This window comes from Osmerus mordax, chromosome 1 (assembly GCF_038355195.1).
Source record: "Osmerus mordax isolate fOsmMor3 chromosome 1, fOsmMor3.pri, whole genome shotgun sequence".
Lineage (NCBI taxonomy): Eukaryota > Metazoa > Chordata > Actinopteri > Osmeriformes > Osmeridae > Osmerus > Osmerus mordax.
The window spans coordinates 3,723,587-3,737,556 of record NC_090050.1 but is presented as its reverse complement, the minus strand read 5'-3'; the positions used below and the strand labels follow the sequence as shown (position 1 = coordinate 3,737,556).

General features: G+C 41.5%; 1 protein-coding gene across 1 annotated transcript; it reads left to right on the top strand.

The window, feature by feature from the left end:
* The first annotated feature begins 6,147 nt into the window (after nucleotides 1-6,147).
* On the top strand, nucleotides 6,148-9,184 carry ube2v1 (ubiquitin-conjugating enzyme E2 variant 1). The gene is made up of 4 exons (XM_067240965.1): nucleotides 6,148-6,182; nucleotides 7,484-7,632; nucleotides 7,958-8,083; nucleotides 8,472-9,184. The coding sequence occupies exons 1-4, from the start codon at nucleotides 6,161-6,163 to the stop codon at nucleotides 8,616-8,618; spliced, it is 444 nt and encodes a 147-aa protein (XP_067097066.1). The 5' UTR covers nucleotides 6,148-6,160; the 3' UTR covers nucleotides 8,619-9,184.
* Nucleotides 9,185-13,970: the final 4,786 nt, after the last annotated feature.

The following is a 13,970-nucleotide window of genomic DNA, read 5'->3' as shown; positions in this document are numbered from 1 at the left end:
ACGGGTGCAGTCCCGGGTGCAGTTCTGAAATAATTTGGGAAGACTCGTCAAGTCTGATAAATTGTGGTTATGATGGTTTGAGCTAATTGGCTCGTTTTGAACTGCAGCAAAACGAGTTATGAAGTTCTACCTATCTGACCTTTATAGAAAATATAGTAGGGAAAAATGTTTGGTTAATAGCTACATTAAGAACATTATTTGGTCTATATTTCATTTAAGAAGCATACGGATTCTGGTTTGGCACAATGAAAATTGCTTTTATCATATCTTTGATAAAAAGAGGTGTGATTTGGTAAAATAGAGAATCTAAAACAATATTGGTCTTAAACTTAACTGTTTTAAAAGACAGAAAAGATTTTTTTGGAGTGAAAGAAATTAGACTAACAGTTGATTTTCTAAAGAAGGGAACAAAGAAACAGATTTAGAATAGTCATTTCTAGGCATGACTAATAGGAGTTGAATATCAAATGATGATGTATTGTCTTATTAGATGCTGTTCCATGTGTTTGCTCAACAATAAGAAAACTGAAAGGTCAATACTGCCTGGTAATTATAGATATGTTTACAGTGGATTGAAGTCTTTCCCAGTCCTGTACCAGATGCATTAACAACATTTGAATTGAATTATGGAAGATCATAATTCCACAACTTAAACCTAATGCTCACGAGAAAAGAGATGTCTTCTGCTAAATTCTGTTCCAGGTGAAGCAGTAAACCAAAGAGTGGAGGAGTCAAACGAGGAGATTGGGTATTGATTAAAATTATCAATGAGAGGAGGGATCTTATGAGAACTTTAAAATATCCTGTCTAATTTCTGGTTTTTCTATTTGTTTCAAATTTATTTTATTTTATTACAATTCTAAAAGCTTGGCTGAAGTTGTATGTATGTGGTGAAGGGGGCCTGTGAGCATGTCCAGGTCTGCCGTGGATACATGGATGTCGAATGTCCACTCTGGAGTGACGGTGGGTTTTCCCCTATAACATCATTAGGGTTTTCCCACTGTGTCCAGTGTGTCCTCACCACTTGGCCATAACGCTGCATAGTCTCATCATTATTGTTGATTTGTATGTCAAAATTGTGTAATCGGTAATGGGATTTTTTTATTTATTTGGGTTTGTTGTCACACCCTATAAGGGTGTGAAAGGAGGGATTTATTTGAATTTATCCACTTTAAATCCTCAAATTGGTTCCTGATTACATTATCTGTGTTTAATCATTGGTGTTCGACTGTTCGCATCTCATTTGACTCAGTTACTGCTTGATCATGGGAGATAAGGTGATGTTGGGACTGTAACTCTTTTCTGCTTCAGGACGAGTCAGACCGGCGGGTCTGACTACCTTTGGATATACAACCCCTGTTCTAAGGCCCCATTCTCCTGGAGACCCTGTCCCCCCCCTTTCTCACTGGATGATCTACCCCTTCCCCTTGGAGACCCTGCCCCATCTGCCCCTATGCCTCATCAGACCTATGAGTGGTCTGCCCCCCCCTTTCCCCTTGAAGACCCTGTCCCACCTGCCCCAATACATCATCAGATGTTCGGGGAAGCCTGTTGTACATTTATGGATAGGACCATTCAAGGTTATCGAGAGAACCTCGCACGCCCTAAGGGTGCTGAGGAAAGGAAGTACGTGGTACCACTGGAGAATGTGTTGTGCTGCTCCAGAATCCAGTCATACGTTGCAGGAGTTGGTGGAGAAGGGCCAGGAGGGCCAGTGAACCGTTTGCTATTGCTACGAATGTGAGAGTCCGGAAAAGAGGGTTACGACTAGGTCAAGAGTGATACTGCTTGACCACACTAGAATAGTACTGGACTAAGAAGGTTTCCGCTATTTTACTTAAGAGTGGGCTATATCAATATCAACATGATTGTTGCTCTATCCCGTGTATCAGGTCCCTGTGCAACCAGATCATTGTCTCAGCTGTGGGGTACCCAAAGACGGGGTTCCAAATGCCATTGCTGGGGCTGACTGACCAGGACGAGGAGGCGGTGGTTGGTCCGGGCTATGTTGATTGATCTCTGGTGTTTTCAGAGATCAAAGGATGGATTAAAGAATATATTGTGCTTAGTAAAGTTATGTATTGTGCTTATTAAAGTTATGTCTTATGAACTTAGAAGTGTGCTCAGGCTTAAACATTGGGTCTCACACTGAGTGTGGGAAGAAGGCTGTTCTTTGTGTCTCTATCTCTTCATTTTCAGAAACAACCTTGAAACTGGGTGGAGATGGCACCCGAGCAGGTGGGACGCGTAGGCAAGAACAACTCCCTGACGCACGAGAGAACAAGCTGAACCCTTTTTGATACTTGTGTTTCAATTGCACTGTATAAATATATGCTGGGGAGGGACAGATAGCCAGTTGGACTTCGTGAACCAGCCCAAACTCTGTTGCGGGTAGGGAAACGTAGACAACCCCAGAGCTCTGTACTTGTTGATTTCCAACTGCTGCATTAAAGCTGATATTATGGGACCTCTGCGACTCCAGAACACTCTTTCTAGAACACAGACTTGTGTCATTGAATACCATCATTACATATTGGAATAGACACATAGATTCTGAATCCTTCAAACCGTACTTGGGCAATGAAAGATGACGTCAAACGAGTTCGCAAGAACACAAGAACGGAAAAAAACGTGGATTGATAAACAGCCATTCTCTTTTAGTACCGTTTTAAAGCGGAAAGTATCTATACCGGAATGCATTTCCAGAAATGCATTTTCATTTTCAAGAACGTGGCTGCAAAATCGTGACCACAATTCAAATTCAAATGCATTTCCAGAAATGCATTTTCATTTTAAGAACGTGTCTGTAAAATCGTGACCACAATTCAAATGCATTTGCAGAAATGCAAAATGAACGAAAAAGCATTCTGAGCGGCGCAGCAGAGTGACGTCAGTAGCCGCTCTTCTTCAGTTCCCTGCTGACCGAGCTATCCATATTGTTCGGTAGGGGGCGGTGTGCACATCTGCATTGCATTACATTGCAACTAATCTAACCAGGAGTTAGATTAGTTTCATAATTCACAAACAAACGTAACACGATTCACAAATGTATTTCATGATTCACAAATAAATGTAACGCGATTCACAAATTTATTTCGTGATTCACAAATGTAACGCGATTCACAAATAAATGACCCCATTACATTTGTTTGTAACCTGACAAACACGAGTTAGAAATTGGAGATCACGAGTTAGAAATCGGAGAACACGAGTTACAAATCCCTGCATTTGTGTGTGTGGATTTTTGGAACTTTCCTGACGCGCTTAGATTCACAAATGCATTTTTTCTAAAATATATTCCCTGCAGCCTATCAGATGTCTCTTCCAATTACAGCTAGCTTGCTAAACGTTAGCCTAGGAAACACTTAAAATTACTAAACATGGATCCTGCCATTCTCAAGAATATTCGGTTAATCGGTTTAATAAAATTAACAAGCAATATTTCACCTACATGCTACCAGACGACATTGCTCGTGATCTGAAGGAGACATTTTGTCCGTTATTATGGCAGTTTGTTGAAGTCCACATAGACACGTTAATGTGATTGGCTAAAATTTGAAGAGACGATCTGATAGGCTGCAGAGAATAACTTTTTGAAAAAAATGCATTTGTGAATCTAAGCGCGTAGTGATGGGAAGTTCGGATCATTTTACTGATTCGGTTCTTTGAATCTCGTTCAGTAAAATGAACGAATCTTTTTTCGAGTCATTCGTTCATTTCAACGGGGGGGGGGGGCTATCCGTCCACTGCAAACACGTATCATATTCTCATGTAGGTTAGTGCATGACATGTGCACCAGCAGATACTATTTTAAAAGAAATTCCTGCATTAAAATAATGTATCATGACAGTTTGTATGATTTGGTCATTTATTATCACACTAGCATTTAATTATCACGGCAAACAATTACACTGCACTAAACTGTAAGTGTGAATGTAAAGTGAAAATAACAAAACCAGTCAGTATGATGACTTGAGCGAATATCATTCACGTCTTACTAAAACAGCAGCCACGCGAAAGGGAATGAGGAAACTGTTTCCTCTACTAAAAAATACAATGTGGGTCACGTGAAAAAAGGGTCCAAAGACTCGTAGATAGACCGAGTCGGGAAATGAACGAATCGTTTGTTTCCTCCAGTACAGAGCCTATTCAGGTCACGTGAAAAATGATCCAAAGACTCGTAGAAAGACAGAGTCGGGAAATGAACGAATCGTTCGTTTCCTCTAGCTACCAGTACAGAGCCTATACAGGTCACGTGAAAAATGATCCAAAGACTCGTAGAAAGACCGAGTCGGGAAATTATGGAAGCAAATCGTTACCAAAATTCAAATTCAAATGCATTTCCAGAAATTCATTTGCATTTTAAGAATGTGGCAGCATTATTTGACTCATAAATGAAATTAGTAATCAATCATCCTATTTGCATTTTAATTTTCTTCTTCAAGAGTGCTCAATCTTTCACTTAATTAAAATGAAAAAGAAATAGACATTTGAGATTTAATTTTCAAAAAACATGCCCCAGCAAACAGATACCAAAATTCAATTTGAAATGTAAAATTTGAAAATTAAAATGCATCTCCAGAAATGCATTTTCATTTTAAGAACGTGGCTGCAAAATCGTGACCACAATTCAAATTCAAATGCATTTCCAGAAATGCATTTTCATTTTAAGAACGTGGCTGCAAAATCGTGACCACAATTCAAATTCAAATGCATTTGCAGAAATGCAAAATGAACGAAAAAGCATTCTGAGCGGCGCAGCAGAGTGACGTCAGTAGCCGCTCTTCTTCAGCTCCCTGCTGACCGAGCTATCCATATTGTTCGGTAGGGGGCGAACCTTTCAAATTTTACATTTCAAATTGAATTTTGGTATCTATTTGCTGGGGCATGTTTTGAAAATTAAATCTCAAATGTCTATTTCTTTTTCATTTTAATTAAGTGAAAGATTGAGCACTCTTGAAGAAGAAAATTAAAATGCAAATAGGATGATTGATTACTAATTTCATTTATGAGTCAAATGGCTGGAGTCAGGTGGCTGAGCGGTGAGGGAATCGGGCTAGTAATCCGAAGGTTGCCAGTTTGATTCCCGGTCATGCCAACTGACGTTGTGTCCTTGGGCAAGGCACTTCACCCTGCTTGCCTCGGGGGAATGTCCCTGTACTTACTGTAAGTCGCTCTGGATAAGAGCGTCTGCTAAATGACTAAATGTAAATGTCAAATAATGCAGCCACATTCTTAAAATGCAAATGCATTTGCATTTGAATTTTGGTAACGATTTGCTTCCATAGGAAATGAACGAAACGTTCCCTCTAGCGTTTCCTCTAGCTACCACTACAGAGCCTATGCAGGTCACGTGAAAAATGATCCAAAGACTCGTACCCGAAGACCGAGTCGGGAAATGAACGAATCATTTCTGTTTACTTGGACGAGCCTATGCAACAGTCGCGATGCGCGGCCACGAGAAAATGAACGAATCACTCTTTGAGAGGATTCGTTACTGCCGAGTCCTTGTAAGGATTCGTTCAAAATGAACGAATCGTTCACGAACGACACATCACTATAAGCGCGTCAGGAAAGTTCCAAAAATCCACACACACAAATGCAGGGATTTGTAACTCGTGTTCTCCGATTTGTAACTCGTGTTCTCCGATTTGTAACTCGCGTTCGTCAGGTTGCAAACAAATGTAATGGGGTCATTTATTATGAATTATGAAACTAATCTAACTCCATATACCACACATGCACTTTAATACAGTTGTCCATCGATCATGGCATATTACAATATATTGGAGTGCTCATTGCTTTTTCCCCTGTATGTGTATTTTTGTTCGTTTTAAAGCGAGTAGCAAAGGTGTTTGCGGAATTGTAATTGAATACAAGTGTCCATTTTCTTACTTGCCAATAATGCCCCTAGCTGTGACAAATATATCGTGACTTTGCGTAAGGTCTTACTTTAATGCAACTCACTGTTATTGATTTAATTAGTTGTATGCTGTCCGCCAGTGCACCCTAAACATGTTATATAACATGATTTCATGTTTTTATGAATGAAGATATCAGAGTAGTAGCCTACAGCGAAAGTACGAAAGTCTATATTTTCTAGCACCTTCAATTCACGTACGTACAGCAACGTGCGCGTTCCCGCGTATCAGAGACAAAGATGGCGGCCGCCGCCGGATCAGGTAAACCGAATTCATAGTCGCACATATATGATATTGAGGTCAGTTTTTAGCAGTATATCCTTTCATTAAAATGCATAGAAATGTAATGCATCATGTCACACTTACATATTATAGTTTATATATTTCGACTTGTGCGAAATTATTCATACGACGGCAGTTCTAGCTAGCTAGCAAACCGTTAGCCATACTGGCTGTAATGTTACTCTACCGGGTAGCTATTTATTGCAGCAGTAGACTCGCCCTCCTCGCAGCCTGGTGCACATGCTGAAACATTAGCCAGAACGCTAGCCAACGAGTTCGATTAATATCTCATAAGTTTTTGCTCGTTGGATATTATTTGGTTAATAATGTGGCGCCTATTACTTAGACAAGCAAACCAAGTCACAAGAGTTTGCGAGGCTAGTTTGCGTGATTAGCTGCGAGCTTCTCAGCATGCTAGCTGGTTGTGGTGCAGCTAGCCTTTTCTAGTGCAGAGTCATGTCTCTCTGCAGAGCTAGCTTGCTAGCTAACTACGCCAAACAAAACGGGAACTCCGTGGCACTTCTTCAGATTTGAAATAACAGTAATCTCAAAGTCGCAGTGCTTGTGGCAACTGCTGTATAGTCAAATATGAGAAATATGCTAGCAAAATAAAATTGCCGTGGCCTTACTGGCAAACAATAATAAGCCGTTTTCCAGCAAACTGGCTAATACTTTCTTTCAGCCCAAGCTAAAGTAACGCCCATAACTATAGGCTAAAGCCACCTAGTAAGTCGCCAGCTAACTAGAATGTCGTGTGTGAACACCAAAAAACAGAGTACAATAGTACAATCATTTACGTAACATGGCTACGTTCTCAATTTACTTTAACAAGTAATGTTAGCTAACAGGATTGTTGAGACCTCCCTTACATAAACTCGAAGAAAAATACGTTTAGCTGGGTTGTGTAGATATTTAGCTAAAGCTAATCTAGATTTAATTCATTTTTATAAAGTTTGTGACCACCTCTGAGTTCACTTATTGAACACCTCACATTGTGCCATGAAATCTCATAGTGGAGTCTACACACAACATAAGAGCACTATGCTTTTAGTTTCAAATTTAAAACCAAGCACAAAATGAACCACCACGTCAGTAAACTAGATTATAAAGAGGTGTATGTAACAGTTGACTAAGTAGAGTTGTCAATCGAAAAAATGACTTAATAACTTAATCCAACCGAACATTAAATATCATGGAACATCTTCAGATTACTGCTGGTGAACCTAGTTGAGGATAATGCTGTCCCACCCTCTTCTGCTGTGAAACCTCTTCCTAAACAGGCGTCAAAGTTCCCCGTAACTTTCGGTTGCTGGAGGAGCTGGAAGAGGGCCAGAAAGGTGTAGGAGATGGGACTGTGAGCTGGGGACTTGAGGATGATGACGACATGACACTGACCCGCTGGACTGGCATGATTATTGGGCCGCCCAGGGTGAGAGAGCATACTAGACCACTGACACATCATTAAATCCCTGGATTAAGAGAGATATTATTACAATTCTAAATGTGCTGTCTTAATTGTCTTTCAGCCTAGTTTTACATTGCACTTCACCATTTTCACTAGCTCCCCTCCTTTGCCTCGCAGTCCATCCCTTGATTCTTCCCTCCACCATGTGTCTGTGTTTTGTAATCCCCTCCCCAGTATTCAAGATTCTTACAATATGGTTAATAATACAAGGTATCAAAATAATAAGGCAAAATTGTCCTGCCTTAAAATATTGCTGCTATTCAATGTCCCCCCCACCCCCCCATTCCAGACAATCTATGAGAACAGGATGTACAGTCTTAAGGTAGAATGTGGACCCAGGTATCCTGAGACTGCCCCTTTCGTCCGCTTCGTGACCAAGATCAATTTAAATGGCGTGCACAACTCCAATGGTGTCGTAAGTTCCTTATGCCATTACTTCTTATTCTCCGGGCAGGGTGGTGGGATCACTTCAATGTGTGGCAGTTCATATTTTCTCAACTCTGCCTGTTGCTGTTAAAGCTTCACTGGTGTACAAGCTGCACGTAATGTAGGCTGTGGAGAGGAGTAGAAAAGGGTGTGTGTATTTAGTATGTGCCTAATCCTAACCCTGAACCAGCCTCCGTTGGTCGTTCGCGTTAGTGGTCTTAGACTAACTCCTAGACTTCAGTGTGTCACAGGCGCACACATGAGCTCAGTTGTCACAGTGTTGGGGGATATATCTATTGTATATTTTTGGGACCATGATCTTAAATGCACGTGTACCCATGCCTCCTCGGGGTAAGAGTGTACATACCTCCCACCAGGTGGACACGCGGGCGGTGGCAGCTCTAGCCAAGTGGCAGAACTCGTACAGTATCCGTGTGGTGCTGCAGGAGCTCAGACGGCTCATGATGTGCAAAGAGAACATGAAGCTGCCCCAGCCGCCCGAAGGCCAGGTCTACAGCAACTGAGCCTCCCCCAGCGGCCTGCCTGTTCAACTCTGTTCTTCACTGTCCCTCCCTCCATCCATCCACATGCACACATGCGCGCGCACACACAGAAATGCAGAGTACACTTGCTCAACGCTTCCTTTCAACTAGACCGACACACCACACAATTTATGTACATGGATTGAAAGCTTCCTCTGAAATACATATATGTATATCTATATGTATATATATACAGATACACATAAACACCGCAGCAGGTTGCCTCTATTATTTCCAAGACTCTTGAAAAAAAAAATACACCATTCTCACATAACCTCTCTTTGCCAGGCCCCCCTCCCACATAGTCTTTCTTAAACCATGCTCACTTTCTCTCTGGAGCGTTTCATTGAACAGAGAGATGGATGCTCGGGTGAACACCACCTCTCACCCCTCACCGCCCCAACCCTCAACACTCACCGTGCAGATCAGACATTATGATACAACTACAAACAAATACTGTACATCTTACTAATCTTGTTTTTTTATTATCTTTGTGTTCTACATCCAGATTGTAAAATAACATAAATGATCTTATTGAGTGTACCTATCTTATGTGTGTGCTGGATTCTTCAACAAAAGGTGGCTGCATTTGACTCTGTAATGCATGTGTCGTAATGGGTGGGATTCAAGACAACTTGCTGCTTTGGAAAATTCTTGTTTGGCCCCTATTGTAAGACAGACTTAAGAAATGTGCTCTTCGTCTTGTCACTGAAACTTAAGTGTGTAACCAAAATCAACCTAGTCATTGTGGGCCAGAAGTGTCTTGTCACTGAAATGTTAACAAATTGAGGAGAAAAAACAGTCCCTAAAACGCTGCTTTAGCTTTACACACCCTGGGGGGGGAAACAAAAAAGAGGGGGAGTTGAGTGGGTCCATTTCTTTTTACAAAGTTGCAGAGGTCTCAGACAAGTCACCCGTTTTCCATCCCGTTTATGTGAATAACCGGGGTCTTTACTCAAGCACATGTACGGTACATCAGGTTAATTAACCAACATATATTCAACAGCAACACGTGTATCAGCAGGGCAGTCCCTCTATGTGCTCCACACCTGTTTTCTCTAACTTGTCCTCTGTGCCATATAGTTCATAGCAATTTATAATGATTTAATGAAGATTTAGTATAGGTGATAGGTGGGGAAAAAGTAATAAAATGTTCTCTTAAATAAGTACATGGGATTTCAGATTCTGAGCTTCAGTGCTTGGCCTCTTATCGGATTCACCACAGTCATGTTTCCTGAGAGTGGTGTGAGGAGTATATGGGAGGATTCTCCATTTGAGATTGACTTGTGAACTCTGTTTCAGCCTCCTCAGTGAAAGCCCATGGAATGAAATGTATGGCTATAGATGTTTTATTTTATAACGGGTGTGAATCTAGTCTGGGTGACCTGTGCATGGTTTTATTTGAATTAAACATTACTTTTGCATGTGTTGGTGTCCTGATTGTTGAGACCTGTTTGTTCTCTACCAGAAAACTCCCATCAGTCTTGCCAGCATCCAGTTGGCCTACACGTGGACACCATAAGTGTACCACATGTACAATAAATATAACTTTTGTATCCTGTTTTGTTAGAAAAACAAATCAATTTCTGAGGTCAACAGCCAGAATTCACCCATTCTACTATGAACCTGAGGCCACGACACATTTTGTACTAATATACAAAATGAAGAAATCATGCAAGAGAAACCGGCCCCTTTCCAAGAGAATTAGACATACATCGACAGAGTTGACTTGTTTATTAACCACGCTATCAGGCAAGCAGGAAGTAAAGTCTACTCAGCATTCAGTATTTGTTCTTGTCCACCTTGCTGGATTGACAGCAACCTGCAGCCCATCTCTGGGATGCTTTGCAGTGCTCCCCGTTCGACAGCTGTTGCTTGTCTGGATGGTGTGACGGTCCACCACTGCGAGGATGGAGACTGGCGTCAAAGGGCAGGCTGGTGGAAGGGACAAAGAAAGGCACGTGACAAGGGACTGAGGAGAAAGCAAAACAAATTTATCACAATGAGAGACAGCTGGGTGTGCCAGACTGCTCTCAGCTCATCATACAGGAGTCCTCTGTGACCCCAAAGAAAGAGTGACAGAGATGAACCACAGAGCCTATATATGAACAGTCATTCAGTACGATAGATATACAAAGTAATTGATTACATTTCTCCATGCACCTGGCACTATACTTTATCTGATTCTTTTTCCCTCTGAATATTGGAGTCACATTAAGTTACTAAGCAAATACTTATTTTCAGTTTTAGCAGAAATACACCCAAAATGTATTCGGATGGATTGCACTTCTCTTCCCTAACAGTTCTTTTTTGTTGTTTTACATATTTCTCTTGTCGCCTGAACAACCTCTTACCTACCACTGTTCTCAAATGTCAAATAAACCACTTTTAGGGAAGTACATCTATGCAACCACAATAATAACCTTTTATGTTAACTTTTTTGTGTTGCATTTCTGTGTCGGTGTGTGTACCATGTGTGTTTTGCAAGGGCAAAACTAAATAGACAAAATTCAATCAGCCTAATTGTATTTGATTGGATGGACAAGCACTCCATCATGCCTACTGTATCCCTGGTGAAAGGGATGGCAACATACAGACAATTCATCAGTCACCATAACTGCATGTGTATGAACAACATTCCGACCATCCCTAGACCTACCTGTCTAGCAGGGATGTGGGTGTGTTTGAGAGGGGGGTAGGGGGTAGAATATTTATAAAGCACAGGATCACACGTGTTTACCAGATAAGATAGCAGAAACGACAACAATCAGGAAGATTGCATTAACACAAACTTTAAAAGTTTTAGTCCACTCAAACTGGTGTTTTTTTTTATTTATGCTGATGCTATCCTTGATCTACTTTTAAAATAAAAACATGAATGCAAGAATTTACAAAATATACACATCCATTTTTACAAGAAATGTCACAGAGGGCTTCACATACGCCATAGAACTGCCCCTCTGCCGACTTAAACCTTCAGTGATGGCACACATTGCAGTTTTATCTTGATTGCTACAGTGCTTATTTTCGTAAAGTTCTTAAACCCCTTATATCAAAAGTCATAGATTTGTTTAATTTCAGTTTTCCTTTTTCTTAAGTAAGTTGATGTACTGTATGGATTTTATAGTGAACTATCTTCCTTTATACACTTGATATGTTCGTTATTCACAGGGCTGCACAGACTGGCTGATTATCATATGAAATATCTCTAGTTGCACGGCATCTCGATAATTAACTCATTTCCACGACGTACTCCATTTGTTGTATTCAGATGTAAAACACAGGCAGAGTGTAGACCTGTTGTGGGAGGTGTCAGATGGTCGTTGACACACACTCCCCACACCATTCTACCAAGCGACCTTGTGTGTGTATGGAGGCTGCACAGATCAGTCTGGAGAGCCCCATCTGCTCAGAGGGTCAATACCACTCACACACACTCTGACACACACTTTTTTTTGTGTGTGTGAGAGTGTGAGGGACCCACAGTTAGAGTGCCAATTAGCTAAATGGACAGATTTGGGCTTTGTGAATGATTATCATTTTGTTCTAGTGAGAGCATACCCTTAAAATCTCTGATTCAAATACTTTTTTGATAAGTTAAATAAGTCACACTTATCACAGCTATTTTTCAGTCTCTCATGGTTAATTATACAAGGCATTGTTACAGTATGGTATGTAAACTTGTGGAAAAGTGTGCTTCTTTACTCTACTCGAGCCATGAAAAAAAGTGTTTACAGGGTATTTTATATACCAGATATTTCATAGAGGTCATGCTAAGTTAGCCAAAGTAACTCGTTGAACAAGCCAAATAAACCAATTGGGAGATGGAAAGTCATTTCAGACACAGTCAACAGGGGCTTGTAACCCCCCCAACCCCATGTCAGAGCTCTTCCAAACTTCTGGTTCCATGGCCTTGGTCCTGGTGTAGTGTAGCCCCAGTCTGGTCATGGTCCGGTCTAGCCCTTGTGCATGACTAGGAGGTGACGGAATGTAGCCCTCTCACTCATTCTCAGACCCCCAACACACACCCATACTCGGCACACACAACCCTTTACGCTCCCCTCACACACATTATGAAAGCCCAGCAGATGGCCCAGAGACAAAGAGTGTAGGGTGTGAGAGACCCCCCCCCCCCACCAACACACACACTCTCACTTATAAGCACGCAGTCTATGGTCTTAGTCGTGCAGCTGGCCCCTATCACACTCTCTCCCTCCAGCCTGCTTTTTTGTGAAGCCACGTGCCTCTCAATTAAGCTGAATTTACGATACTTTCCACCCCACCCCCTTCCTCATCCACTCTACACAGATACGGCCATCACTCTCTTACACTATTTCATTTGGTGAAATGAGCTGTTTTTATGCGAACATTAGACCAAACGATATGCAATGTCCTTTTCATAGAGACCTCCCCATCCTTTCCGCTTCCATTTGGGTCCTATTGCAGGTCATTTCCCCTTTTGACAGCGTAGTAGAACCAGACCAGCGTTGAAGGGCTATTTGGCGGAGAGCCATTTAGTGTAAGTGCTCTCAAGGCCACCGAATGACACTTGTAGAGACAATGTCACCCCTGGTGACACCATCAGTTGATTGTGTATTGAATGGGGGATAGAGAAGTGATATATGCACCTCAGGGCCAAAAATATGCAGCATTATCATCAGAGAAAGAAGTCGGAGCCAATCTTTCCCTGGGAAAGTTAATTTACTCACTGGTGCAGCATCGAAGGCCTTTTGTCAGAACCAGGTGCCAAGGACATCGAGGCAGTGGACTTTCAGCAGATAAACATGGTTATTTCAGTAATGGAAGAGTGACAATGGTACATAGTCATTTTTAATGGAGGCCCATGACGTGACGTAATGTATGGTAATGTAATGGACACTTTCTTTTATCAAAAATGTTTAGAACACACACTCAGTATTCATCAGTCTGTATTGCGCAGTGTTGTTTGAAAGTATTTCCAAAATATATGTAATTTCTTTGTGTGATTATTCAATTTATTCAATGGAGAATACTTCCAAAACCTTTCCATTTTAGAATGTTGCACCAAAATCCATTGCTCCTTGGCCCCTCATGAAAATCAATGTAGCTGTACCATGCATCTGTTTCTACTATTGTCACTTTTCCTGGCTCCATCTACCATACGGCATGTTTTTGCTAGCCCTCCTATCATCCTAATCATGCACCGGGTCTCCCCTCCTGCCCTTTCCTCAGAAAGCGCTTCCATTTCCAGCAGCATCTGCAGCTCGGGAGTGTTCCCCGGAGACCACGCCACGCACCGTCGAACCGGCAAGCTCGGAAGCCATGAGGCGAGTGTGACAGCGTTGATTGATGAGT